General features: G+C 40.0%; 1 protein-coding gene across 4 annotated transcripts in view; it reads left to right on the forward strand.

The window, feature by feature from the left end:
* RGS17 (regulator of G protein signaling 17) overlaps positions 1-26,061 on the forward strand; it is a 76,020-nt gene that overhangs the window by 30,629 nt on the left and 19,330 nt on the right. For 3 of the 4 annotated variants that reach the window (XM_052784692.1, XM_052784690.1, XM_052784691.1), the window contains exon 2: positions 13,672-13,815. In XM_052784692.1, the coding sequence (XP_052640652.1) occupies positions 13,697-13,815 (119 nt within the window). In that variant the 5' untranslated portion in view covers positions 13,672-13,696. Of the gene's footprint in view, positions 1-1,555; positions 1,668-13,671; positions 13,816-26,061 lie in introns of those variants that run through there. The other variant, XM_052784689.1, reaches the window with a different exon arrangement.

A 26,061-nucleotide genomic window follows, 5' to 3' on the forward strand; every position in this document is an offset into this window, starting at 1 on the left:
ATACAGGCTGCACTGCCAGTGAGCAGAGCTTTTATAGGAAGGGAGGTGATAGACCAGACATTCACATCAAGCTTTACTCAGTAATCTGTGGAGACAGTGTTCCAACAAGTCTCGTCTGCTGATCTTCAGGGATCTATTTATCTAAATTAAATGGGTTCACTTGCATACTCAAGTGGAAGAGCTGCTTTAATGCCTTAATACAGTAACATAGCTAGTGATTGTAAATCTGTGCTAATGCTCAGCATAAGAGCAAAGAGCTTGTAAATGCACAGATCTGACTAGACATGACACTTTCATATCAAAATTTGCATGTTTCCAGAGATTTCAAAGGTTTCCAGTTTTCACAGCATGTTTTCAGTCCCTTGTGTCTTAGCAGTAGCTTTTTTAATATTGGCACAATAAATAGACTTGGATTGTGAAAAATCATGACATTTATATTATGGGAGAGTAGTTTCAAGTTCCATGCTTTAAACTTTGTAAAAATGAGGTGTTAAAAATAGACCTTTTAGGTAAGACTTTTTGTAATTCACTTATAAGTGGTCTTCAAAAGTTTTTCTGCGTTTGGATGTATTTTGCTCTTTTCTGGGGAGCAAATGATTTGCAATTCTTTTTCTCTTCTTAAGCTTTGAAAAAAATGCAATAGAACTACAGCCTTCCCTAAGCACATACTGCTTCAAGTATACCATCATACAAAGAAAAGGGGGAACAAATTAACTTCTGGAATATTATTTATTATTGGTACCTGTCCTCCAAAGTAAAATATCCTCTCCCAGGAGGAAAAATAGTGGATTCTTTCTATGCAAATTTGTATTTAGCATTTGTAGAAATGCTGAAAGAGTTAACTCACATGCCTGATAGGGTTAAAAAGAAAAAAAAAGAAAGAAGAAAAACGGCTAAATTGTTTTTTAATATGTAAGTTTTCCATAGTGCAACAGCTGTCAGATTCTGCAGGAAGACAGAATTTATTTTCTTCTGTTGGTGAATATGAGAGAATACATGCACAGCTTGCTTTAAAAATTTGTTTACTGGGATGGTTGGAAATCTGCATTTTTAAAACTGACACATTAAAATATGACCATGGGAGGAGAAAAGAGAGGAGAAGAAATCATAACTGGTTTTGTTTTCTTCTCTGAACCTCCATACATCCCTTCCAACACACAACATGCTAACTAGCTTTAGGGACTCCTCACACTAATGTCAAAACATCCCAAGGCCTCTTCCTCAGTGTGGTATTTGGGGAAACTCTATGAACTTAGAGATACCATTTTGACTCTTAGGCATGTTCTGTATAATTTGGATATTTATGGCTTGCTTTTGCTGCACACTTGCATCATACCTCTATGTTTAGGGGAGAGAGACTCTGCTACAAGTGTCCACTCCCTGATGTTACAAAGTACTAACAGCCACATAAATTTGTGGTAGTCGGAAAGTGACCTGTGAGTAGCTCTGGAGAAACCCGTTCTTCCAGGCAAGCTAACAAACAAGACGCTACTGAGGATTCAGGCAGCTGAGGTAGATGCTCAAGTGATGAGGTACACGCTCAAGTGATGAGGTACACAAAGGAGGCTGCAGCTTTCTACATAGGAATTTGTCCAGCAAGGGAAGGGATAAAACAAGGACAAGGGAAAGGACAGAAAACCTGCCTTCTCTCACTGAAAAGACAGCGAGTAAGTTCTAGAAAGCTCTTGTAATGGCAAGGGGGCTTAACCTGGAAGTCTGCTTTTTCTTTTTCTCCACAGATCTCTCTTTATTTCCTGTGCTGCCTAGTGGCTTTGACAGATGAATCGTAGCGAGTCTTGCTGCAGCAGCATTAGCCACACATCTGCCTGCTGTATTTCTCTGCAGGTTTTTGGTTTCACAGCAGAGCTGACAGACATCTCAGCCAGGGAAAGACAGTGACCTCTGCAGTGGGAAGGAAAGGAGGCCATGGAAAGGGAGCTGAGCTAAGACACTGGTGCAAATCAGGAGGAGGCAGACAGTCTCATGAAAGTCTGTCACTCTGCTATCGGCTGAGTGCGTCCTGTACCACTGCACTGGGTTGTTGCAGGTGAATGCAAATCGAAGCTCAAAGAGCACAGTGGCATCATTTTTAAAAACTCTGTGATACTTTTTTCTGCTGTCAGAGAATCTTAGAAGAAAACAGCTTCAGCGTCTAGACCAGTGGCCCAGAGATGTGTTAGGTATGGGGCGTGCCTTGACTTTTCCATGAGATCTAGGTAGAATTTTTATATTTTTGCCCAAAATAAATGGAAGCTTTTCAAGCCACATAGCTTGTCACCTCTCTGACACCCACTCTAATTTCTTGCTCCAAAATGGTTCTAACCCAAGATTTAGTCAGGTAAATCCATGTTTTCTGTCTTCCATATTTGTTTATTGTCTTCCCATTTCCCCACTGTTGTCAGCTAGCTGCCCTTTTTATTTCATGCCTGTTTTTCCTGGTAACTTGCTGAATAGCAGAAAGGGGTAAAAAAGCCCTTGATAGCTCCTCCCAATGACTGTCCTGTGCTTGTGGCTGTGATCAGCGGCTCCCACCTCTCTCCGCACTGGTGAAGCCCCAGCTGGGTCTCAAAACCAGCCGAGAGGGACACGGAGCCTGGGAAGGGGAGAGCACCAATTACAGGGATGTGATGAAGCTTTGAGGAAGCATGTGGCCTCAGTGCTCGCTACAGCACCTCCACAAACCATTCTGCTACTGAAGAAAAGGGCCGTATTCATTTTATAAGTGGGGAACCCTCTCATGTGACAGCACAAAGGACACGAAGCTTGGTAGCAGCAGATGGAAAAGTGAGTCGCTGCACAGGACATGTGACTAACAGGTAGACAAAACAGCATCTAACGCAGAACGAGCAAGTAGGGTGAAAGAGTCAGACCAGTGGAAATGTGGGATTTCAGACAATAAACCTTCTCCAAGGATGAGAACAATAGCTGCTTCTGTAAAGAGATGAGAAAATGAAAGTAAAGCTTTGTTATGATGTGGGGAGGGGAAAGGGGAGATGGAAAGAGACTAAGACATCGATGTCAAGAATAGTGCCTGAAACACAGCAATAGCAGATACCGAGTAACAGAAAAAAAGGAAGACATTTCTTTTGTCTTACTTTTTTTTTTACCTAACATCTAGGAGCACAGAAGGAACAGACTTACACAACAAGAAGACTGGCATGAGAACTTATGAGAAACTTGGTAATTTTGGAAGTTGCTCAAGATTCCATAATTTAAAAACACTCAACGTGGGGAACATTTGCTTGCAATTTGTAGCAAAGATTTGGGTGGGGATAGTAAATTTCATCATAAAGCTATAGTCTAAAATGTTCATGGCAGCAGAACCACCCAGGGAATGATTAATATATGTGCCTAAAGTGAAAATTAATGATCTGTATAGCCCTGATAAAAACATAGCGATTAAATAGAAAGACATACTAAGAAAATTGCAGACAAACCTGGAAGAAGTCAAGAACAAGCCTGTTTGCTTTTAATTATATGAATGACTATTAGACCACATCCCAAAACTGAGTTGGCAATCTGGAAGATACTTAGGTTTGTTCTTTTCAAAGTACTTGATGCTTTATGCTCTTACCATATGCAACAATATTACTGCACCCATGGCATAGCACCAGTCCTGGTACCAGTAAGCACAAATTGTCTTTACCAATAGTCAGAAAACAATGGAAAGATCTTGTCAGCAGTAAAGATAACCAAGAGATTGACAGAGGATAAAGAACGGATGGACAGGGATCCCTCCTATGTCATGCTGAATCATCCCTTGTACCTTATCAGGTGCTAATTATAACCCTGCACAAACTGGTAGGTAAAGACCTGCCTATTAAAGCCAAACACATAGAGAAATGCTTGACATGACACAGACTTCATTATAGGAATGCTAAGGAGTAAAAGCACCACAAATCTGAACCTGTTATGCAGGTGAGCAGGTGGCCACCCACAGCATAGGCAAGAAACCAAAACCCCAAGCTGCCATGGATTGCAGGTCACTTAAAGCAGCTACAGACTTAGGGTGAGAGTGGAGGAGAGGAAACCAAAGGCAACTTTGGAGCAGTAGTAGAAAGTGTCATACACTGACATACAAATCCCAGGCAAACTCTTGAAAACCCTCAGTTAACAGGGTTGAAGTCAGGAATAAGTAAGGAAGAAGTCAGAAGTGATAAGATAAATGTGTTATCTGGAGATAGCAGCAAGGTAAATGAACACAGAAATAACAAAGTGGAAGCAAGAACCTTGCCAACAGCATAGTGCACTAGAGAGAGTCAAGGCTTTAACTGCTATCAATTCAAATGCCAGCATGGTGGGAAAGAGCACGTCCTTTGCACAGAGTAGGCACTGGTCTCCTCTCCCTTCCTCAGACCAGCAAGCTTTAGCACTAACTAGACAAGCAGAAATATCAGGAGCTTGCTACAAGTTTAACATAAGTAGCATAGCTTGTGGGAGGGAAGTAGAGATTCATTACCGATGGGTGTGCGCCCAGTCTGACCACTATTTGTCAAGGGTAAATATTCCTTTAGTTCTACAGTCATGATGTTCATAGATACTATGAGCAGAGCGTGGTACCTGGACAATCCCTGCCCCTGTCTGTCTTGTTGGAAGCAGCTTGTTTTTAGATCAAGCATGTCCACATGTAGTGCTTAGATTAACCTTCTCCCACTGTTCCAGGCGTCCAAGCCAGAAAGACCCTAAGCCTGTTTCTACCTCATGCCACCTTCCGCTCCTCTCCCTCTCAGTTTTACCATGTTAACCAAATACATTCTCCGAGCCATACTAATCTCTTGATTTTGTTTATTATACTACTTTTTTTTTTTTTTTTTAACTTTTGAGGGTGGCTGAGGAAAGGAGGGCTGGAACACACAGAAATCCTGTCAGAGGATACCTCAGAAGTCAATCAGTGAAACTAAAATCAGCATGATGGCCAAATATCCAGTTATTTCAAAAAGCCTATATTAAGGACGCCTTTCTGAGACTACTTCTGTCCAAATTTGCAACTTCTGTTTCCAGAAGGCATTTGAAAAAATAAAGTGCCTTGGAAGTAGAGGGTGCAAGTCTTCATTTTACAGTGAAGAATGTAGATTCTGTCACTTCAGAGACTAGAACCATGTCCAAAGTGGTTTCACAAAAGCTGTTCTCACACTAAAACAATTTTCCTAATGCCTTCCTTTGTTTTTCAGCCTGTAGTAGCACCTGTGCCATAAATGAAAGCTGTGTGCATTTATTTGATTAAAAGCTGCCATTTCTGCAGATAAAAATTTTCCAGAATGGTCTTATGTGCAGAAAAAGTAGTTCACCAACATTGAAGCTTGTTTGATACTTGAATTACACTTGCAAATCTTTTTACCCTACATTAGCTACAAATTCTTGGCTGACCTTATGATATTTTCTTAAATTTCTGCTGAAATTTGTGCAGAATCTGTGCAGTTCACATAACCCCCAAATGACATCTGGCTTTTTACACAGAGAAATGGCTTTGAGCACAGGGAAATTTATTTAGAAATTACAGTGCTAATGCATGCAGTAAAGCTCTCTGTGTTCTCAAGAGTTGTCTTAGTGTCCTCTTTATGGGGAATGTCATGGACTTTAACAAACACTTCTTTCCAGCAATATTTCAAGATCTGTATTTCCCCCCTGTGAGGAAAGTTTCTTTTCACTTCCTAAAGGGTAGTGGCTTCATGTATCTAAGTCAGCTGCAGCCATGTGAGCCACAACGAATAGGTAGGTAGATGTGGTGTAAAATGGGATTCTCAGATGCTTTTCACACACATACAAATAAAAACAATACGCTTAAAAAAGATAAAAGGTTTCCTGATGAGTTTTACATTTTGCTTTTTATAAAATGTTCCTGAAGACTGTAGAGTGCTCTTAATCATAATTTTAGTACAGCTCCTTAAAAACCACATGCAGGCATCTCAAACTTTTCAATAATGCATTACTGTCAGGCTTAATGTTTTGTAACTGAGCAGTAATGTCTGATTCAGAAGTACAAATGCATATCTACTTGATGATGCAGAGACTTAAGCAGGGCTTCCTCAGGATACTAAGTTCACCATAAAATAATAAAAAGAAATATCTCAGACATCCTTTATGAGACAGAAGCTGTCTGGCAAAGTCATAAAAAGAATATTACTGTACACAAGGCAAGGATTTTATAATGTTTGGCCAAATTGCACAGTTTCAATTTAAACAAATATTCACGTAGCAGTGTCTATCCTAATAAAACAAAGTCTGAACACTTTCTGCCAAGTGTCCACACAATTTCTTTTTCTTCCTATTCTATCAATGGATAGAATTTTCACTTTATGACCTTCTCAGGGCTTGCTCTGAAAGACTTTAGAAAGAGTCAAACATCTCCAGAGTAGAAGACCTGACAGGAGAAAGATGTCTGTATGGTAGAGGTGTACATGTCTTGAAACTCTTTGCTGGGTTGCAGTAACTAATAGAAGAGCAAGATGTTTTGCTGGAGACACTCAAGTCGTCAGTTCCCCAAAAGAAAAACTCAGTAGGTGCAATAACCTGTTCTCTGAGACAAAAAGTATTCAAAACCTACAACTTCAAAAGTTTCCACCAAGAGGTGGTCTGCCATTTATACAAGAAGAATGACAGAATGGAGGCTGTGGGGTGTCTTGGGCACTCCAAGATACTTAAGAGAAATAAATTCCCTCCACAGTTCTCCCACCTTGGTAATCAGTATGGGATCATCAAAGTTAAAAGCAGTGGTTCATACAGCTTGATGTAGGCAGCCAAGCTTTTAAAATTAAAAGCTATACTATATGCATGCCCTTTATTGGCTGAAGTCAGCACATAGAACACAGAATCTGTGCACTGGCCTGTATGACACATCAACATGGAGTATGTATGCAATACGAAAATCTAGTCACCAACACTTGGGTCAACTTCTGTTTTGATTCAGACCTTCTTACTCTTCACAAGTTTTGAGAACTTAGACGTGGTGCAAAATATAGTTTTTGAAGAACACAGAAAAGCAAATCTGTTAAAATTTGAAGTTATAATTCAGTTTCTGACATGACTACTTTTAACCAGAATAGTTTTTAGAAATTGCATTTTGCATTGATCTTTCCTTCCAAACCACAAATTCTTAAAAATGCATACATTTCAAACTTTCCATACAATTAATTGAAATTTTCCATGTAGGCTATATTTAAATCTATTAAGGTGCAATTAAGGTTCCATTGCTGCCAATAGCTTCTAATTGTTCTGTAATAGACTACAAATACATTGAAATAAGTAAACGGAGCCCAAGGTAACTCAATTACACTTCTTCTGGTAGACTTATTCTTCTCTATTACTTTAAATGAATTTATTTGTGAGATACGGAATGGCTTTCCGGACTCAGTGGCAAAAGAGAGAGTATACCTATGTCAAGCTTTCTGTCAGGCAGAGTGACTACTATGAATGCCATTGCTCTATGAAGACTGTGTAAATGGTTAGCAGCACTTAAAAGGGTGCCCATGGTTCTGCTGTCTTGATTTCACTCCACATTGCAAGGGGTGTATGGAAATCTTTACAGCTCAGAGACATCTGATAAAATCTCTTGGTCTGTCTTCATTTAGCTTGTGGTACCCTTAAGACACTCCTCTAGATGAAGACAGCACAAATAAAAGATCGGTGTTGCGTTAGGGCTGTCTTTACATTGCAAGAGCAGCGCGTGCATCTGGGAGATTATTTAACTGGCAGGTGCATCCAAGCTGTGTTGCACTGTTCTGGTACTCTAGTAAGTCTGTCCTTAAAAAAACCTATGGTTTTAAAACAGATAGCGTATCACAGATCATTAGAAGTAACATATTATGGCATCCTCTGGGGGTTTTTGCTTAGTGTTTGGAGTTAAAAAGATGTCTTATATATTAAAAATTCAGTAAGGCACCTAACTCCTCTGAAAAAAATAGTATTTCAGGGCTATCTCTGTCACTTTCCCATTGACTGTTTTAGGAAACTAAAACCCAAGCAACCAATCAAAATCCTGTAAAGATCACTCCAATTATGCCCAAACAACTTATTAAAAAAATTCAAGGAAGTATTAATGTAACTCTGCTCTTATAAATGTTGAGTTTTTCCAAATGTGTGGAAAATCTAAAACAATAGTTGAAAGTCTTGAATCCACAGTATACAAAGCCTTCTTCGATGTACATTTATTTCTTACAATGAACCCTGAATGGGGTCTTAAATGGATAGTGTTTATCTTAATGCTTAGGGCTTGAAGGTTTTCAACTGCCCTAAACTTAAAAACAATTCTTGTTAGGAATCCGTGTACCAAGTGAATGCCAGTTAAGGCAGTGAAAACATGAAGTACAGTTAAGAGATCAATAGAGTCACATTTGGGGCTGGTATGAGGTGGTACAAGGTTTGAATTTATGTAAGCTACACAGTTGAAGTTTTGGTCCTTTATTAGGACCAAAGCAATGCAGAAGAGCATACTTAAAGGAAGCAAAGCAATACAGAAGAGCTGATGTGATAAATCACCAAAAAAGAAAGTATTTTAAGGGCTAAGTTTCTTGCCTGCAGAGTAAATCACCCTCAATATACTTAAGTCATTGACTGCTCCTTGCGGATGCAAGGTGATCTTTCTTGCCTGTTGCAGAAGTTTGAAAAAAGATTGCTCTAGCTGATTCTGCTCCAAGTCTGTCCTGAAAGCTAAGCCATTATGTGTCCTACCTGCAACAAAAGACAAAATGCTACTTCCTTGCTGTATAAAATGATGGCGTGTGTTTATCCGCACCCTTATGTGATATCTGTCTTTCAAAAAAGCCATTAGGGAATGGCTCCAGAAGATAGGATGAAAAATTCTCAATCCCTACTGGAGTTTCCAGTTGTATGACTTCCTAGCACGTGAGCTTCTCCAGGGAATGCCCTCTTAATCCTGAGAGGGGGACAGAAATGCTTACAGGAGGGTCATGTGCAAGGGGAAGCTCCAAAATGAGCAGAGAGGGCTGGATGGGACAGTGCCAAAAGTTCAGATAATTTGTGGGGCTGTAATGACAGGCTTTTGAGGCCAGGGGAAAAAAAAAAAAAAAGAAAGAAAGAAAAAAGCTTGCTCCTGCTTCTTGCTTCATCAGAGGATAGGCATCAACAGAGCCACTGAAATGACTGAAATGATGCAGCCTGTGTTTTGTGCCATGTCCAACACCTTGGGAATTTCTGGGCAAAACTCTAAAACCTTAGCACAAGTCCTGCAGGAGGTAGAGTCAGGGAGGTGCAACTCTTCAGAAATTACCTTTTCATCTTCTAGAGGCACTCTGTGGAATTTGAAATGATTGTAGTCAGTACTCAATAGGGCTGTCCAGGTATAAATGTAATAAACCAAATGATTCTTCCATCAGTTATTCCTTTTTGAGCTCTCTTCCCAAGGTACTGCTTTGTGCACAAGGGGATTTCTGTAATAATTACCCCTGAGTACCCAGTGGAATAAGTGGTAATTACACTGTCTAAACATAAAAATAGATCCTTGTGCCATCGGTTCCAAAACTGACAGGAAGCCTTACTTCAGATTTCTAAGGGTTTTTTAGTTTTCATATTCCTCTAGCACTGCAACACACAGAAGATACACACAGGATTGCACAGATTTCTTGCTCTGCGGCTTATATGAACTACCTGTCTCGTAACTTGTATAATAAACAGTTGCTGTACCCTTGGGTTCCTTTCCTCAGCTGCAGAGTAGGGACAGCAGGTGTTCTGCAAAATGAAATCCTTCGTGATTATGGGATTGCTCAGGGGGCCATAATACCTACCCACCTTCAAGAGAATAAGTCAGTCAAGCAAACTAGAATACTATTCCTATTTCCTATCAGCACAAATGGAAATCATAACATTGTTAGTAAAACCATGCCACCAAATGGAGGGAAAGAACCAGATGCAAAACTGGCAGAAGAAACTTATACCTGTGTTGTGATGGTCTGAGAGATCATATAGAGTACCAAGGAGAAAAATTATTTCATTGAACAAAGGCCCACCTTCACCACCCAGTATTTTTGCCAAGCTACAGGGTCTCAGGAAGAATGAAAACATTGAAAAAGCTAAAAGGCAAACTGAGATCTTGGAGACAGTATGTGCAACTTGTACCGCTAACCTAGAAGGTCTGCTCAATATCAGTTCACAATATTCTACTCCCTCACAGTTACGTACCAACTTTCATACTTAATTACAGAAAAATGATTTATCTCATCAGAGTGACTTGCTGAATTAAAGATTCTGAATTTCCTTTTCGTGCCTTGGACCAAGGCACCAAATATAAACCCTCTGTCTACAGTTCAGTCTCTAAATATAGCCAAGAATTAAGATATTGCTGCTTCTGCATCCTAAATAATCTAATGGAATCAATTACGGTTTTGCGCAGATGACATCTGGTATTTGCAAATACAACATGTAACACAAAATCCAATCAAAACAAGCATGAAACTAAAGTTTCCACCCATCCTACTTCATCCTCAGTAAACATATTGTTTTGCATCACAGGATGGATTTTTCATATTTTTTATAGACTTCAGCTTAGAAGCTGTCTAAGAGAATGTAACACAAGAAGAAAAGGGCTTCTAACTTTGACTTCAGCCAGTGGTTAAGCCAGATGAGTGAACATTGTTCATGTATTCACTAAGAACACCGTCCCATTGCTTGGATTTTCAGGCTTGTGCTTTTATTGATCAGTATGCCAGTCATGCCAAGCTAAATAACAGTTTTGCATTGTCAGATACAGCAAGGTTCAGAGTGAACACCAACATCAGCAGTGGAAAGGACAGAATCTGAAATGGATTAAATACAGCTCTGTCCCACTGTGCCAGTAAGATCTTTGCCCATTATATTTGGAAGGTAAGGATAGTCACACTAGACAGTATCCATGTTATCAACCCATTTCAAAATATACCCCCCTGCAGCACTTTCCTAGCATTATAATTAATGTTTTATCCTCAAGTAGCCAAACATACTGTATTAGGGCTAGGATGCAAACTACCCCTGCATGTAAGTACACAGGATTTGGGCGGAGGGAGATTTTTTCTTTCTTTTTTTTTTTCTTTCAGATACAGCCTAAATAGATAAATATAAGTGTACCTGCAATCAAGGACTGCCCTCTTCCTCCTCCAAATAATGCACGGTCAGGAAGGAGGTGGGTCATGTCCCTCCCCATACTCCAGAGCAGAGTGAGAGCATAGCAAAGCAAGCAGTCTCACTCTAAAGACTGGCTAGCCTGTGGGCTCTGAGCAGCCTTGGAGGAAACCATGCCTCCTGAAATGCTCTACAATGAAGACCCATGTTTCCTCACAACTCCTGTTGCTACCATGTATTGCCAGACTTGCGGAACTCCAAAACATTTGGTCACGGCAGTCCATACTGAAGGGTGAATGCTGGAGAATTTTCAGTGGTAGAGCTTGCTGAGCAGGGTTAAGGATGTGAACCATATTTTTTTTTTCCTTCCCCTTCCGGATTAATTTTAAATCATGGCTACTCTTTTGTCCAGTTCACCCAGTACCTGCACAAATGCTGCTGCCAGCACAGAGAAGGGGACAGCTCCAGTGAGGAAATGAGTGACTGTGAGCTGTGCAGGAGAAAAGGGAGAGAGACATTTATTTCAGTGGCAGTGGCAGCTTGTGCTGTGTTAAAGTTAGTGTGAAACTGCAGCAAAGTCACCAACTGTCATCATCATGTCTGAATGGATAACCTTCATCCTGCCCCCTTGTATTTGTAGTGCAACAGATTCTAGCCATAGTACATTTTATACATATAGCTAAAATTGTGTAAGAAATGCGTGACTTTAGGTACACAGGTGGAATGCATGGGATGTTTTCATTTCAAGATTCCAGCCCTACAAATAAATATGGGTAATTTCACTGGTTTCTGAAACTAATAAATTTTGTGGTTTTATACAAATGTTTCTAGAATCTCTATCTTACTTACAGGAAACAATTAATTCCTTTAACCATAGTCATTGCACTTGCTGAAGCAAATACCATTCACAGCATGACACAGCTATCTATGAAATAATTTAACTGCATCATGCGCAGTCAGCAGAAGTTCAGCACTGTGATTAGGAGAAAGTGACTCCATACTGTCACTCACTGTTCGAGCTACATATTATGCTGCAACAATTTTCCTTTCCTTCCTATCTATTGTAAAAGTATGGGCAGTTTTTCAATTATGTCAAAGTATCCCTTGCTAACAACACGTGTTAACATTTGATAAAAAAATGGTGTGGGTTTTTTTAGTATGTCGTTTTGATCCTCAAGAGTTCAGCAACTATAAACCATAAGAAGTAATATCAATAGCATAAGCAGGTGCCATCACCACCGGTAGTTAAATGGTTCTTCATTGTTTAATTTGACCAAACACTTCAGAAATTACTTGATTCTACTCAGTGACAGTGTACATGGAAAAGTTAGCTATGCAAGAAACTGAAATAACCACCAACCTTGAGTTTTGCAGCATGAGTTTGAGTACTGAAGCTTAGTATCCTTGCTACATGTTGTTGTGTGTAAACTGTCTATAAGGACACTATTGCAGAAGAAGAACTTCAGGAGTTTTAGCAACCATGTCAATGCAAACTCTCACAGCTGCTGCTTGAATGCATGTAGACAGAGTAGCACATCTCTCGGTTGTCTGTGCATGCTGGATCCAGGTGGCAAATGAAGCAGAGCCTGCCTTTTCCCAGCACTCCTGGCTGCAGCAGGATGCCCTGGGCGTGTGGAGCACAGCGCGTGCTGCTCACACCAGGCCATTTTCTACCTGCTTCTGTTTTAAACTGGGCCCCTCCCCACAGTAATCTGGTTGTACTTTTTCAAAGGCAAAAGTACTAAATTTATTCTAATTTATGTATGCTTGTAATAGCCATTACTCTGGGAAACTTACGGTTGTTGTACAAAGAAGATGTGAACCATTGGAAGGATCCTGACGTCTAAAACTTCCTAAATAACATAACTTAGCAATAAATGTTTTAACTTCTTTTGAAAACTAAGTAATGCATGGAATATTACTTCCAGCTGCATATTGCAAGTCACTGGAAAGAAAAATATCTTGGCCTAATAAAACCTAGGAAAGACTGGCAATGAGCAAGAGAAAATCTTCTGTGACAAGAAAATAGCCCCGAAGTTGGAAAAGTATTTTGGAAATATGTATTTATTATTCTTTTTATTTACAGAGAATAACTCTTAAGTAGCAAATCTTGGCTCTTAACAGACAGCTATTAGTGCCCATGATATAATACCACTTATATCAATTTCATCGGTCTAGCATTGACCAGAGAAGTCAAAAAGTAAAAAAGGACAGTTTCCAGCTCATGTTTAAAGTGAATAACCATCCCGCTCTATTTTTAGTACAATGGAAAGAGCCGTAATAGTCATATGGTAAGGAACAACTCAGTCTTTACCAAGTGCTACACAAGCTGTGTAGCTTGCTGTTCAAAAGGGTAATAAACAGTTCTTTTAGTCCAGCCAAAGCGATAAGAATAGACATGATTCAATGGCACTGTAGCATAAGCGTGTCACTAAAATGCGGTCTTCTGGAAACTGCTTTTAACACAACAGAACTATTACTTGGCCAGCACAGTTGATGGCCACGTGCTTTTGTTGCCATGAGCTGTGAGAGTCAGTAGAATCAGAGCGCTGTAGAAATGTGAATGTACTTTATGACGGCCTGTAGTAATTCTGTACATCTCTTATGTCTGTGTTCTTATAGCCACTTGGGCACTGAAGTAGCTGAAATGAGAAAGAGGCAGCAGTCACAAAATGAAGGAACATCAGCTGTGTCTCAAGCACCTGGAAACCAAAGGCCCAACAACACATGTTGCTTTTGTTGGTGCTGTTGCTGCAGCTGTTCATGGTATGTCCTGTAGTATATTCGGTTCCATATCCACCACAGGTAAACGATGAGAATGGAAAGTGCCAAGAACTGGGAACATGCAAACTTGTGGGAGAGGACTGCTGCCAAGAGGCACAATTTAACATTTCACTTAAAAATTTGATTAAACAATTCCCTGATTTGGTTGGACATCTTGTGAGGGGGAAGAGGAGAGAATAGTAAATTCAAGCTGTATTTACCCTACTTAAACCATAACTAAATGAGGAAATTTCAGTTGTAAAACTAGTATGTGTGAATGAGAGACTTGATACTGAACATTTTATAATTTGCATTCAAAACTTTTTTTTTTCTGCTTGTACTTTTGATACAAGGTAAAAGGGAGATGGTCATAAATGTGAATATATGGTGACCTGGTTTACTAATTAGTTGTTGAATAATATATATTCTGTAAATCTGAAAACACAAGCCTTAAATTCCACTTTATCTTTTAACTGGTGTGGAGTAATTTTAGTGGAAAATAGGCTCAAAAATTGTGGCTGCTTGTCTCTTCCTAACCAAAGAGTTCACTTGGAAAGTCAAAGAATTAAAACCAGTATCAGAAAGAGCTTTAAATTTTCAGTGTCTTGAGAGGTATCATGTCTTTATTTCTTATTTTCATGAACACAGTTAGTGCTGAAATATGAAGTAATTGACATGCAGTACTGTTCGAAGCCTGTGCATCCTGTTACATACACAGTTCAGTCTTTTTGGAGTGACCATTCCTCTGTGTATCTGTGTTATTTTCACCTGAATCAGCCATGTGGACCCAATCTAATCTGAGGCTATTTGTCCCCAATATATTTAAAAATACATACCAGCATGTGTGTACCAGGCATCAAATGGGACAGCTTTTTCCAAGATACCACATCCTGGAGGCAGTACCAGGGTGGACCTGCCTTGGCTCGCTCTTCCAGTTTCACCTGCAGGCAGAGGATATTTGGAGCAAGGATGAGCGAGAGCTCATGCTTTTATGAAGTTACTTTGCAATGTGTTCAAGCCATACAGCAAAGAGGTGGAAGTGTATTAAATGGGAAGAAAAGGGAGGATGTTTTGCCACTGTTATCTCTGCTTTGTGACAAGGGCACAATGTAAGATTAGCTATACTGTTACAGACCAGAGGTTCATTTAGCTCAGTATCCAATTTCAGGAAGTGACCTGTAGCGGATGCCACAGGGAAAGGATAAAACAAGTGGACATGCACCTCCTCAGTCTACCCACAGCAAAACTCCTCACAACTGGCAATCTGCAACTTAGGGACTTCCTGGTCCGGAGGTTATTTCTGTGTGTTTTATAGCCCTTGATGGAATTTTCTTTCATTAATTTGTCAAACCATTTTCTGAAGCGACTTCCTGAACTCATCTAAACTTTTGGCATCCAGAGTTTCCTGTAGCAATAAATTCTACATCGGACCTGTGCACTCTGTGAACTATTACTCCCTTTTATTTTTTTAACCTATGAGAAGTTACTTTCATCTGATGCCTCCTTGGTCTTATGATTGTGAAGAATTGTTCCCAGGATAATGGAGCTCTCTCATATCCCCCTTCAGCTGTTTTTTCTTCCATAGTCTTCTCTATTTTAATCTCTGTGATACGAAACTGACCCAGACCATGGTTTATCCTTATCTCTCTTCTATCTATCCACCTACCTTGTGTCTCTCTGTGTACCTTTTCTATTCTACTGTCTCCTGTCTGAGATGTGTGACTAGATCTGTTGCAGTAGTCAAGACATAGGTGCACCATGTTTTGTGTTTGCTCTTGATTTTTTATTATTAATTCCTAGCACTCTGCTTGCTTTTTAACAACCGCTGCGATGATGTTTTCATAGAATTATCCACCATGACTACATGTACAGCTCGGGTTGGCTTTTGCCTTGCATACTGGAACATGAATGGCCATACGAGTATCAGTCTAATTTCTAAAACTTAAAGAAAACTGATTTTATTCTTTAAGCATGTTATCGCTCAGGAAGTCTTATTTGACAGCTATACTCTATTTTGAAGCTTTCATGAGCTTTGTGACCCTTGGAGTGCCTCTACTCCTCAGAATGCAATACCATTATATATTTGAACAGTTTATGCATATTAAATCTAAATTAAAGCAATTATTGCTTTAAAATGTAGGATGTCCCTTCAGCTGCTTTAGTAATTGGTTTTGCTGTTAATATCCTGTCTTTTGGTGTTTTTTGGGGGTTGAGGGGTTTTTTTGGTAAAGTAGATTAGACTGAGCACAAAGAAATCCTGTCAATTTAAGGTAGTTTTCAGGATTAAATCAAAGAATGGGTCGAAGGGGATAGTGACATCATTTGTGTTTTCTAAAATCAAAAAGGTAGAGCAGATAATGTAGTAAGTCTTTTCCAGCTCTATCTTCTGTGATTCCATAGTGGAAACTCCATTAGAGGAGTGATGGGAAAAAACTTTGAAAAAGGCAATATGAAATGTTTCAGAATCTCAGTTAAAATGAAGTAATTGGTTCCAGTGCCAAATTTGTTTGGTAAATTTGAACTCTCCAGGTAGAGTACAGATTACTGTTCTTGCCTCAGCTGTGTACCCTAAAAAACTACCAAAAAAAAAAATAAAAAAAAAAAGTAACAAACTTTACTAGTCACCCGTTATATAGGGGATCCTAGGTAGGTAATTCTCTAGGGTAGTTCTCTGTAACAGGAAAGCCTAATCATAACAGATTCTCTGGACCTAATGTAATTACTTGCTTTCCCTAGTTCCACAGGTCTTTGTATTTGAGTAATGTGAATCTATCAAGAGATACCTGTCTGGAAGTGTTGCTGGATTCATTAATGGTGATGACAATGCTTTAACTGTCAATAACAAGATTAGGAGAATTTTCTTCTGTTTTTCCACCAGCCTGGGTGACTGAAGACAGCTCTTATATCACTAACCTCTTAGTGCCTCAACTTGCTCATCATTCATTCATCATTCATAGAAAGGGGCGGCGGGGCAGCTTTTAGTAAGAAGCTTTCACTTTTATCTGTTTGAAGAATTAGTTCAGTAGATCATATATCCAAACAAATCATTAGAATTCTAAAAATATCTTTTGTGTATCATGTGATGTTTGTTTTCTTCTGTTCCACCCTGTGTTAAAATCAGAATAGGCATTAAGTCTTCTGTTTGCATAACAGCATAGGCAAATATTCACACCTTTGTTTGGGGAAACAGTACCTTGCCTAATAGAGACTTATTAACAGCAAAAAGTTAGATCAAAATATTATTCAGTACATCTTATTACAAACTTTTTTTTTTTCTAATAATTCCTTCTTAAATGTATCAAATATTTGGAGTACTTCTTTGTTGTGGGAAAACCCTGGTAGGCAGCTCAGCCCCATGCAGCCACTCGCTCACTCCTGCCCAGCAACCTTCCTTCTTTTTTCAGGAAGAAAATCTGAAGGGTGAAGGTAACAAAACTCATGGATTGAGATAAAGATAGTTTAATAGATAAAGCAAAGCTGTGTGCACAAGTAAAGCAAAGTAAGGAATTCATTCACTGATTCCCATCAGCGGGCAGGTGTTCAGCCATTTCCAGGAAAGCAGGGCTTCATGACACGTTACGGTTTCTTGGGAAGACAGACAGTACAGCTCTGAACCTCCCTCCTTCCTCCTTCTTCCCCAGCTTGTATTGCTGAGCATGATGTCTTATGGCAAGGAATATCCCTTGGGTCAGTCGGGGTCAGCTGTCCCAGCTGTGTCCCCTACCAACTCCTTGTGCACCCCCAGCCTACTTGCTGACAAGGCAGCATGAGAAATAGAGAAATCCTTGATGCTGTGCAAGCACTGTTCAGAAACAGCTAAAACACTGATGTGTTATCAACACTGTTTTGGTCACAAATCCAAAACACAGCACCATATGGGCTGCTATGAAGAATATTAACTCCATCCCAGCCAGACCTGGTACATCTATCGACACTGGTAATTGTCAGGACAGTAAATTGCTCAGTTTACGAGAACAAGGCAGGGCTGATAACCAAGGTTTGCTCAGATTGGAAAAGATGGAGATAGACGGGCTCCTTAAGTTGGCCATTGTATTGTAATAGGTATGGTCAGGATGTTGCCTAACTAGCTTAAGCCCTAAACTGGTGCCTGAGCATCAGTAGTGAAGGAGGCAGTCCTCCTCGGTGGAGAAAATAAAGTGCTTCTGAAGTTCCCAACAGGAAAAGCTTGTCCGCTTGCCACAGAGGCAGATGATATGTGCCTCTGGAGATCTTCTATAGGACCTTCCTCTCTCCACTGACCAGACACAGACCTTAGGCACTTACTTCATGAAGACTGTCTCACTAAAGCATCTAACAGATAAGTACCAGTCAGGTACCGAAGGTGCTGGACTGAATCTCACCCTGTGTCTTAAGCTTCCACAAAACACTGTTCCCATAGAGGACAGAAGAAAAGGCTTCCTTACCAGGTGTAATTTCAGTGACTCGGGTAGCCTGAGAGTTGCAAAATTTGGAGTAAGCCTCCTAACATGACAGTCTATAATTTCCTCAATTACACTTTCTCCAGAGCGCTGCACATTTAGTGTTTAGTGCTATGGCTTTAGAGTTTTGAGCTCAGCTTGGCGAGGTAAGGGTAGAAGCCTGCTATTTCACACCCCCAACCTTATTTAGCAATCCGTTACTCCAGCTTCTTGAGCAGACATGGAGCCAGTCATTCTCTTGCAAACACTTGTAAATCACATTCTTCAAAAAACTCTCAAGACACTAGCACAGGGAGGTTGGCTATTCTGCCAATTTTATTTTGCTTCCTCTTTTGCCTCCCACCTAGAGCAGGAGTCATAAGGTGCTCAGTGAATTTTAAAGCTGTGGGACACTGATGTCTGATAATCCCTCTCCTTTTACCACACACAGAAGGCTCAGAAGGCATCTAACATCTGCCCTGCAAGAGACCTTAGCAGTACTGGAGTCTGTGGGATGTGAAAAGGCTTCCAGGGGATAAGTGAAGATGATCACACAACTTCACTTGGTTCTGTAGCTCGATTCAAATGTGCAAGCTGGAAGGCCTTTACCTTAAAGGGAACCATTAAAACAACTGCTGAAGACTCTTGTGGAAGAGGGAAAGGGACTCATGTCCAGCAGCTCCGAGCTGTGCCCTGTACAAAAGCTATGCCTGCCATTTGATTTCTTGTGACCCTTCCATGACTAGTTTCCCACACCCAAGAGATGCCAAGGAAGATAGGGTATTTGCCAGCTTGGCAGTAAACAAGAGTTGCTCTTGGCAAGAAACATCTCTCCTCCAGTTCTTTAAACTTGTCTATGACTGCTGTGAGTTACGTCTGAAACTTCTTCCTGATGACCTTGTTACACAAATATTTTTCTTTATTAAAGGGAACATTTTCCTTGCATTGGTTTAGCAGTTGACTTGGGCCTACAAGAAGATATTTCTGTCACTTGTGCCATGAATACGAGATGACAGATACAGTTCTAAGGATGATTTTAAATTATATTAATATTTTTTCTCTGTGGGGCTCAACGTTTTCCTTCTCCTAACAGATAGTGTGCATGGTACTCTAAATGAAAAAAACAAACCAAAACAATTTATTTTTTGCATTTCCCATCTCTCTAGTATTTTGAGATGAATAATTTTTTTCCGGTGTATTCAGTGTTAGTTTGTCATCGAAAAATTGTGTCTAAGCTTTGCATGACTCTATGCAAGATAATCCCCAGGGGTCATAGTCATGGCTGCTTTATCTTATTTAACTATGGTAGAAAGTTTGGAGGAGAGGGAAGCAAAGAAAGGATAGAAACAAAAAAACCCAATTTAATGCAATAAATCATAGCCACATGTTGTGAAATCTGTGGAAAACAAAATCCATATTTTGCTTCCCATGCCTGTCTGCAGCAGAACTTTTATAATAGGAGTAGACTAGAGGTGGGCTGGTACAAAAGGAGTCACCCAGGCTCCAGGATTTTGTTAAAGCTTTCATCAAGAAAAGAAAATCTTTACCTTTGAAACAAAAGCACTCATTATAAAAAACATTTTTGGCTTTTAATTTTATTTTTTTTACAAACTTAATTTTTTAATTCTTCTTTTCCTCCCTGAACCCATAGGACAACACATCTGAAACAGATGTACTCAAGTCTCTGCATTTTACCTTTTCAAAACATCACACCTGAGAAAAGCAAGTATGGAAAAGTGCATCGGGAATTATTGTACTGTAGTGCAGAATACTGTACTCTACTGAAATAGAAGGTGATATTTTTAAAAATATTTAATGGGAAAAGATGTTCCATTCTGAGCCTTTTTATACTTTAAAACATCACAAGACTTCCTTATGTTTTTATCACTTGCTGTTGCAGAGGTCAAAGATGAAAACATTCCCTCTCTTTCCTGGAGAATAATTTATTCTGAGGGATAGTGGGCTTAGCTAGCACAGGAACTCGTGCTTTATGCTTCTATGGGACAGTATCATCTGTATCATCACAGTGCAATATGGAGCACTGGTGCCTTCTTAGGAAAGGAGCACCAGTTCTTCTGACAGGTGGAATTTAAAGCTGGATAAAATCCATTATATGACCTGTCACACAAGCTACCGAATGTGATATTCTAGAAATTCAGTCTTAAATTACCTTGTCTTTAAGTCCACATACCCTCAGTGCTGAGGCCATGAGAGAAAGCTGCCTGGCAGACATTCCTGTTGTCACTGGAATGCACCATGGGGTGAGTGTGGGGTAAGGATTTAAATACTTAGTCCTCAGAAATGGGCCTCTCAGGATTCCCTGAGCTACTTAAAATAAGAAATTTAAGTTCTCAGCATTTGGAAAAACAAGCAGAAGACACTCTAAAAATAAATAGCTTGTCAAGTATTTTTTCATGCTTTTGTAAGTTATGTTAACAGTACTTATTAAATAATACCCAAGTAAAGCATTTCTTTTCCCTTTAAAGCAAAAGAAAGGGAAGATCTCTAAAGTTAAAAAAATCAGAGGGGAGAAGCATGTCTTCCTAATGGGTCTGACATTTAATAGGCTCTCTCTGCTTTATAATTCAGACAAGGCAAGTGATTTTTCTGGAGTTTTATGGATGTTTAGGTCCTCAGGGCAGGCTGGGGACAGGTGGCTCTGTGCATGCTTGTTTACACAACTCTCCCAGGGCATCACGGCCTGACTTGCCAACCTCTGGGCTTGCGCCCTTCTGTGACACTGGGCCAGATTGTCAGTGTTAGCCTAATAATTCCTGGAAGTCTGCTCTCTTCTCAAGCCAGAACACAAATACACCTCAGATGTGATTCAATACATGGCTTACCTTGGAGCCCCAGAGGTGGTGAGTAGAGGCACCTTTGACCGCTTCCTGCACCTCCCTGTGAAACAGATGTCAAGCACTACCATTCAAAAAAGGGCAGCGCATTTCTTCTACATAAATGATGCCACAAAGTGCAAAAGTATGCCAGACGAGGTCTCAGGTATACTAACTGCAGCAAACTGCTTCTCCATAATTTTTCCTGCATCTACTTCTAAAGAGTAAGATGCGAATGCAGGAACTGTTACTGGCAAACGAAAAGGACTATAGGAATAAAATTTACAAAAAGCAAAATTTAATGTAAAAACAACTCAAGGAAGCTTAAAGTTAACCTGTTAAATCTCATGCGAACCTGCATTGGTCACTGTGGAGCCCTCTTCTAATTAATCAAATACATCTCATCTCCCCTCATCAAAAAGCAGCCCAGAAATCCCTACTTCCAAGTTCATCCACCACCTTTTATCTTCCTCCTTTCTTCTTCTCAGTCCCCTGCCAGCTACCTCCAAAGCCCTGTGGAAGCACAAGGTCTTGCGCGGCCTTGAAGCGGGGGCAGGAACTGTAAGCCACCAACTCCCACAGCAGCAACGGGTTTCCACAGGTCGTTCGCCACTCAGAAGCGGCTTTGGTGCAGCTCATTGCTTTGTGGGACATGCAAAGTAAATCAAAATCGTGCAGTTCTCTAGGAGAAAGCTGTAAGCTACACAGTGCATTTATTTTGGCAAGTGTCTGCAAAGGGGTAGTCACTAAGGTGCTGCTGGCCTACCATGAAATCATGGTGGAAGCACAAAGATACAGAAGACACTACACAGGCGTTCAGCATATATAAATAATTTTAAATTAATTTTCAACCAAGAACTGTGGTTCGAAAAAAACTTTTAACACTGTGAAGTGAGTGTAACTCCATGTAAACTGATAAATGTTTCTATTTTCAAAGATATGAGGTAAACTTGTTCCTCCCCATAATAAAACAGAAGTCTAATGTGAAGAGCGGAGCAATAGCTTCTTATGCAGCTGGTCTGTTAACGTTAATCACAAGGCAATGGTAGAATCCTCATTAACATCATCAAAACCAGCCCTGGGCTCTCTGGGCCAAGCTTTCCTAGTATGAGGATTTTATCCTTAATATTTTAAACTTTGAAAATTCATTTCAGCTGAGGAACAGGTGGAGGTTTATGTGTTTACTGACATTTTTACCCATCTGTGATATCAAAAGCAGGTTAGAGAATGGGTAAAACATAAACATAATATATTAGCAAATTTTTAATAAATGTTTCTGAAGCTTCACAAACCAAATGCATAGATTCCTACGTGTATAATACTGCTAAGATAAGAAACCCTCATCAGTCTAACTGCAGAAAATAGTTGTATTTCAAGCAAACAATTCTGTAAAGAAAACTGGAATAAAAAAAATCAGAACTGCAATCCTTCTAAATTGAAGAATAAATACATGCTCAGAGGGGATTTGGGATTACACAAGGCTCATTCTAATTCAGCCGCACATAAGATGCTGACAGTAGCTCCTTAGAAGGAGACAGCAGACTAAATCTAGTTAACTTAGAAAATGATCTTGATTCTACCCTGGCACACCTCACAGAGTGTATTCAGGGACTCTTGAGGAAGAGAAAGGAATGGCAGAATCACCTCCACTGAGGTAAAGCAGCTTGATGTCTCCTCGGAGGCTGTTTAAGAGATGGATTGCTTCAGAGCATCAGCATCTTGGCTCTCCCTCACCACTCATGCCCGTTTCCCACCTGCCTGTGCCAAAATGCTATTCAGCGTGGTGTCTGCGGAACAGTGGCTGAAGGAAGATTCATAATGTCATGACAGATTTTCTGTCACCAGCACACAGCTTGACTGTTGCTGTGGAAAAAAGAAAAACCAAAAAACCAGGAGTGCTGAGGATGCCTGAGTCCAGTTTATGCTGTGATTTTCAGCAGTTAGGAGTTTGGAGCCTTTGAAATCTCCCCCGATAGGGTTTGGGCTGCTTTTTTGTTTCCATATGCAAATTTGACAATTATGTATTTACACAAAGATGCATTAACTCAGGAGTCTGTGGAAAACCACAGAAATAGAGAAGTCTGAGAAAGGTCAAATGGATCTGAGATCGAAATATAAGCTGAAGTAAGGCATGTTGATAAATGGCGTCATTTTAAAGGTGCCAAGGTGGCCTTGCAAATCCTCCAAACTTTGTTCATCGTGGAGTATAATAAAAAGTTAAATATTTAACATGCAAAACCACCACCAACAAAATGTTATCCAAATTAAACACACTGGCTGTGTCTATACTAGTAAACTAAGCAGGGCCAGGGTCTAATATGGGCTCAAGCAATCAGCTGCACAGTTAAATTGTTGGCAAGTGTTAATGCCCTGGCAGAGTTTTGGCCAGTGCCAAAGTGCACAGTCTCAGGCAATGACCTGTCGCAGGTGCAGAAACCCTGTTTTGGGTATGGTCTTTATGTACTGGGGCTATGTGCTGCCAGTCAGCCTCAGGGCCAGAGAATTCTCCCAGCCCATTTTATCTGCAAGAATAAATGCAGTCTGTAATTCCAAGCCAAAAGGGAAAAAAATTAGGCTACTTAAATCTGTTAGTGGTAAAATTTCCATCTTACAAAGGTTTATTTTTTAACCATGTATCATTCCAAATCGGTTTAAAATGTCAGTTAAAACAGGAATAAATGTCTAGCGCTTTTAAGAGAAAAAAAAGAGAAAATGTATCATGAAAATGAGTCTGCACCCCTAGAAGATAACACTTATAAGATGGAGATCCTCTCACTAGAAAAGTGGGTCAGACATTCATTACGTGAGGCAGAAAGGCAAAGGAGATGCGAATCTTGTCTAGTCACCCTTAATAATTCCATAGCACATACATTTGTCTAGATGGCAACTCTGGCTCTTCTGAAGTAGCTGATTGAGAGCCTGATACCAGCAGGTGCTGAGCACCCATTATGGAGCAATGGATATCTTCAGTTCCCGTTGACATCCATGTTGAAAATGCTTCCCAGCTCAGGGCCGTGTCTAACAGAAAATCTGGAAACCAGCAGTTAGCATCCATCAGAACAGATGCCTGTAATTTACACTGGTTGGCATGGCATTTCTCAATCCTGTTTGTTAGCTGGACAGATGTTAAGTGGAAGATCCCTCAACTTATTTGATTGTAATGTGGGTAAGCGTAAACTAGTTTAGTCCAGGCTAATGTCATAAAATACAGTCTTCATAAGCATCATGGTAGGAATTATAGTTTACAAATACATAAAGCCCTCTTTAATTGAAGAACTTTACAACATCTTATGAAAAGGAAAAAATGTGAATTTAGTATGAATGTTCCCAGGCATCTATTCCCATTTGGAAACTACAACTAAATCTATGGAAGCAAAGGAGTGACCCTAATCAGGCTCAATTCTTTACTGTTGCTGCTATTTTCATCTCTGCAAACCAAGAATAATAAAAAAAGCCACTACAGAAACTGAGACTAGGCCCATTTATCAGAATTAATTGAGACCATTAGGCTGGCCTGCTGGTGGATTGGAGTGCTTGTATTCAGCTGGTTACCCTTTCAAAGAATACAATTTCTATTTCTTTGAACACTAGACAACTGCCACTTTTAATTGTCTCAAGTCTATGAAGGAATTGCTTGCAGAATAGCTGTAGCCACGAGTAAGGACACCGCAGGTTGTCTAGTAATTAGATGTATCCATTGTACAAGATGGAATATGAAGGGTAATATTATTCTGAAGGAAGGAATGAAGCTGACAGCCAGACTAGTGATCTGTTGGGTGACCTGACAAGAGAAATACACCCTTGAGTTGAATCTTGCCTAAAGCAGAAACCAGCTCTACAGTAATGAAACAAAGCTAGAGTAACTCCATTAGGAATCATCGGCAAGCAAAATTTGGCAAGCCGTGGATTTCTTACCTATACAGAAATTACATTGCACATCTGAGAACAGAAGTCTCAAAAATTTATCCTAGAAAGGACTAAAAGTTTCCAAAAGTTGTAATAGCTTCTGGTGTGGCTATCATTATGTAAAAGTAAAATAATCTCTTTAAAGTAGAATCCAGCAGAAAGCATATTTTCTTACAGATTTTCAGAGGAACAAAATATATCTGAGAAAAAGGAGAGTTTAGGAAAGTCAGATTGCTTTAAATCACTAGTTCTTTCCTCTCCTGCACAAAGTAGCAACTTTTGCTCAGTGCTAGTCTAAGTTTGAGGGAGATACTGTCCTTTATTTCAGAAGTTCAAGTACAGTGCACACTGGTAGTTTCCATCTGCCTTTGGATGCCTGCTGAGCTGCAATATCTGTAGCTAGGTAGTTTAAATCAGTCACACAAGAACAGAGGAGGAAAGCAAGTTCAGCAAGGCTGTCCATTAAAAGCAGCAGTCTCCTTTCACGTACATTTTAGCCTGCATTGACCTTGAGAGCATTTCCCTCCTTTACCCTGAAGTCATCCTGAAGTGTAAATATCATTGCATTTTTTTAGTTAGCCCCCAAATATATTCTTCAATCAAAGTCTTTCTTTAAATATGATTGTAGTAAATGTATTGGTTGTGGCACTGGTGGCCACACCTGGAGTACTGTGTCCAGTTCTGGGCCAGGCTCTTGTCAGTGGTGCCCAGTGACAGGGCCAGAGGCAACGGGCACAAACTGAAGTGCAGGAGGTTCCCCCTGAACATCAGGAAACACTTTTTTATTGTGAGGGTGACCAAGCACTGGCACAGGTTGCCCAGAGAGGCTGTGGAGTCTCCATCCTTGGAGATATTCAAAACCCATCTGGACACGGTCCTAGGCCTAGGCAGCCTGCTCTAGGTGGCTCTGCTTGAGCAGGGGGGTGGACAAGATTATCTCTGTCCCTTCCAACCTCAACCATTCTGTGATTCTGTGTTTCTGTGATTCTGTGTTCAACTTGGCGAAGACTGAACTAAGATCTTAAATGTTTGCAAAACATTTCTGGATATATTTGTGGGTATCTTAGGAGAATGTCCCTTTTGTCAGGGGA

The sequence above is a fragment of the Harpia harpyja genome, chromosome 4, assembly GCF_026419915.1.
Source record: "Harpia harpyja isolate bHarHar1 chromosome 4, bHarHar1 primary haplotype, whole genome shotgun sequence".
In the NCBI taxonomy this organism is placed as follows: Eukaryota; Metazoa; Chordata; class Aves; order Accipitriformes; family Accipitridae; genus Harpia; species Harpia harpyja.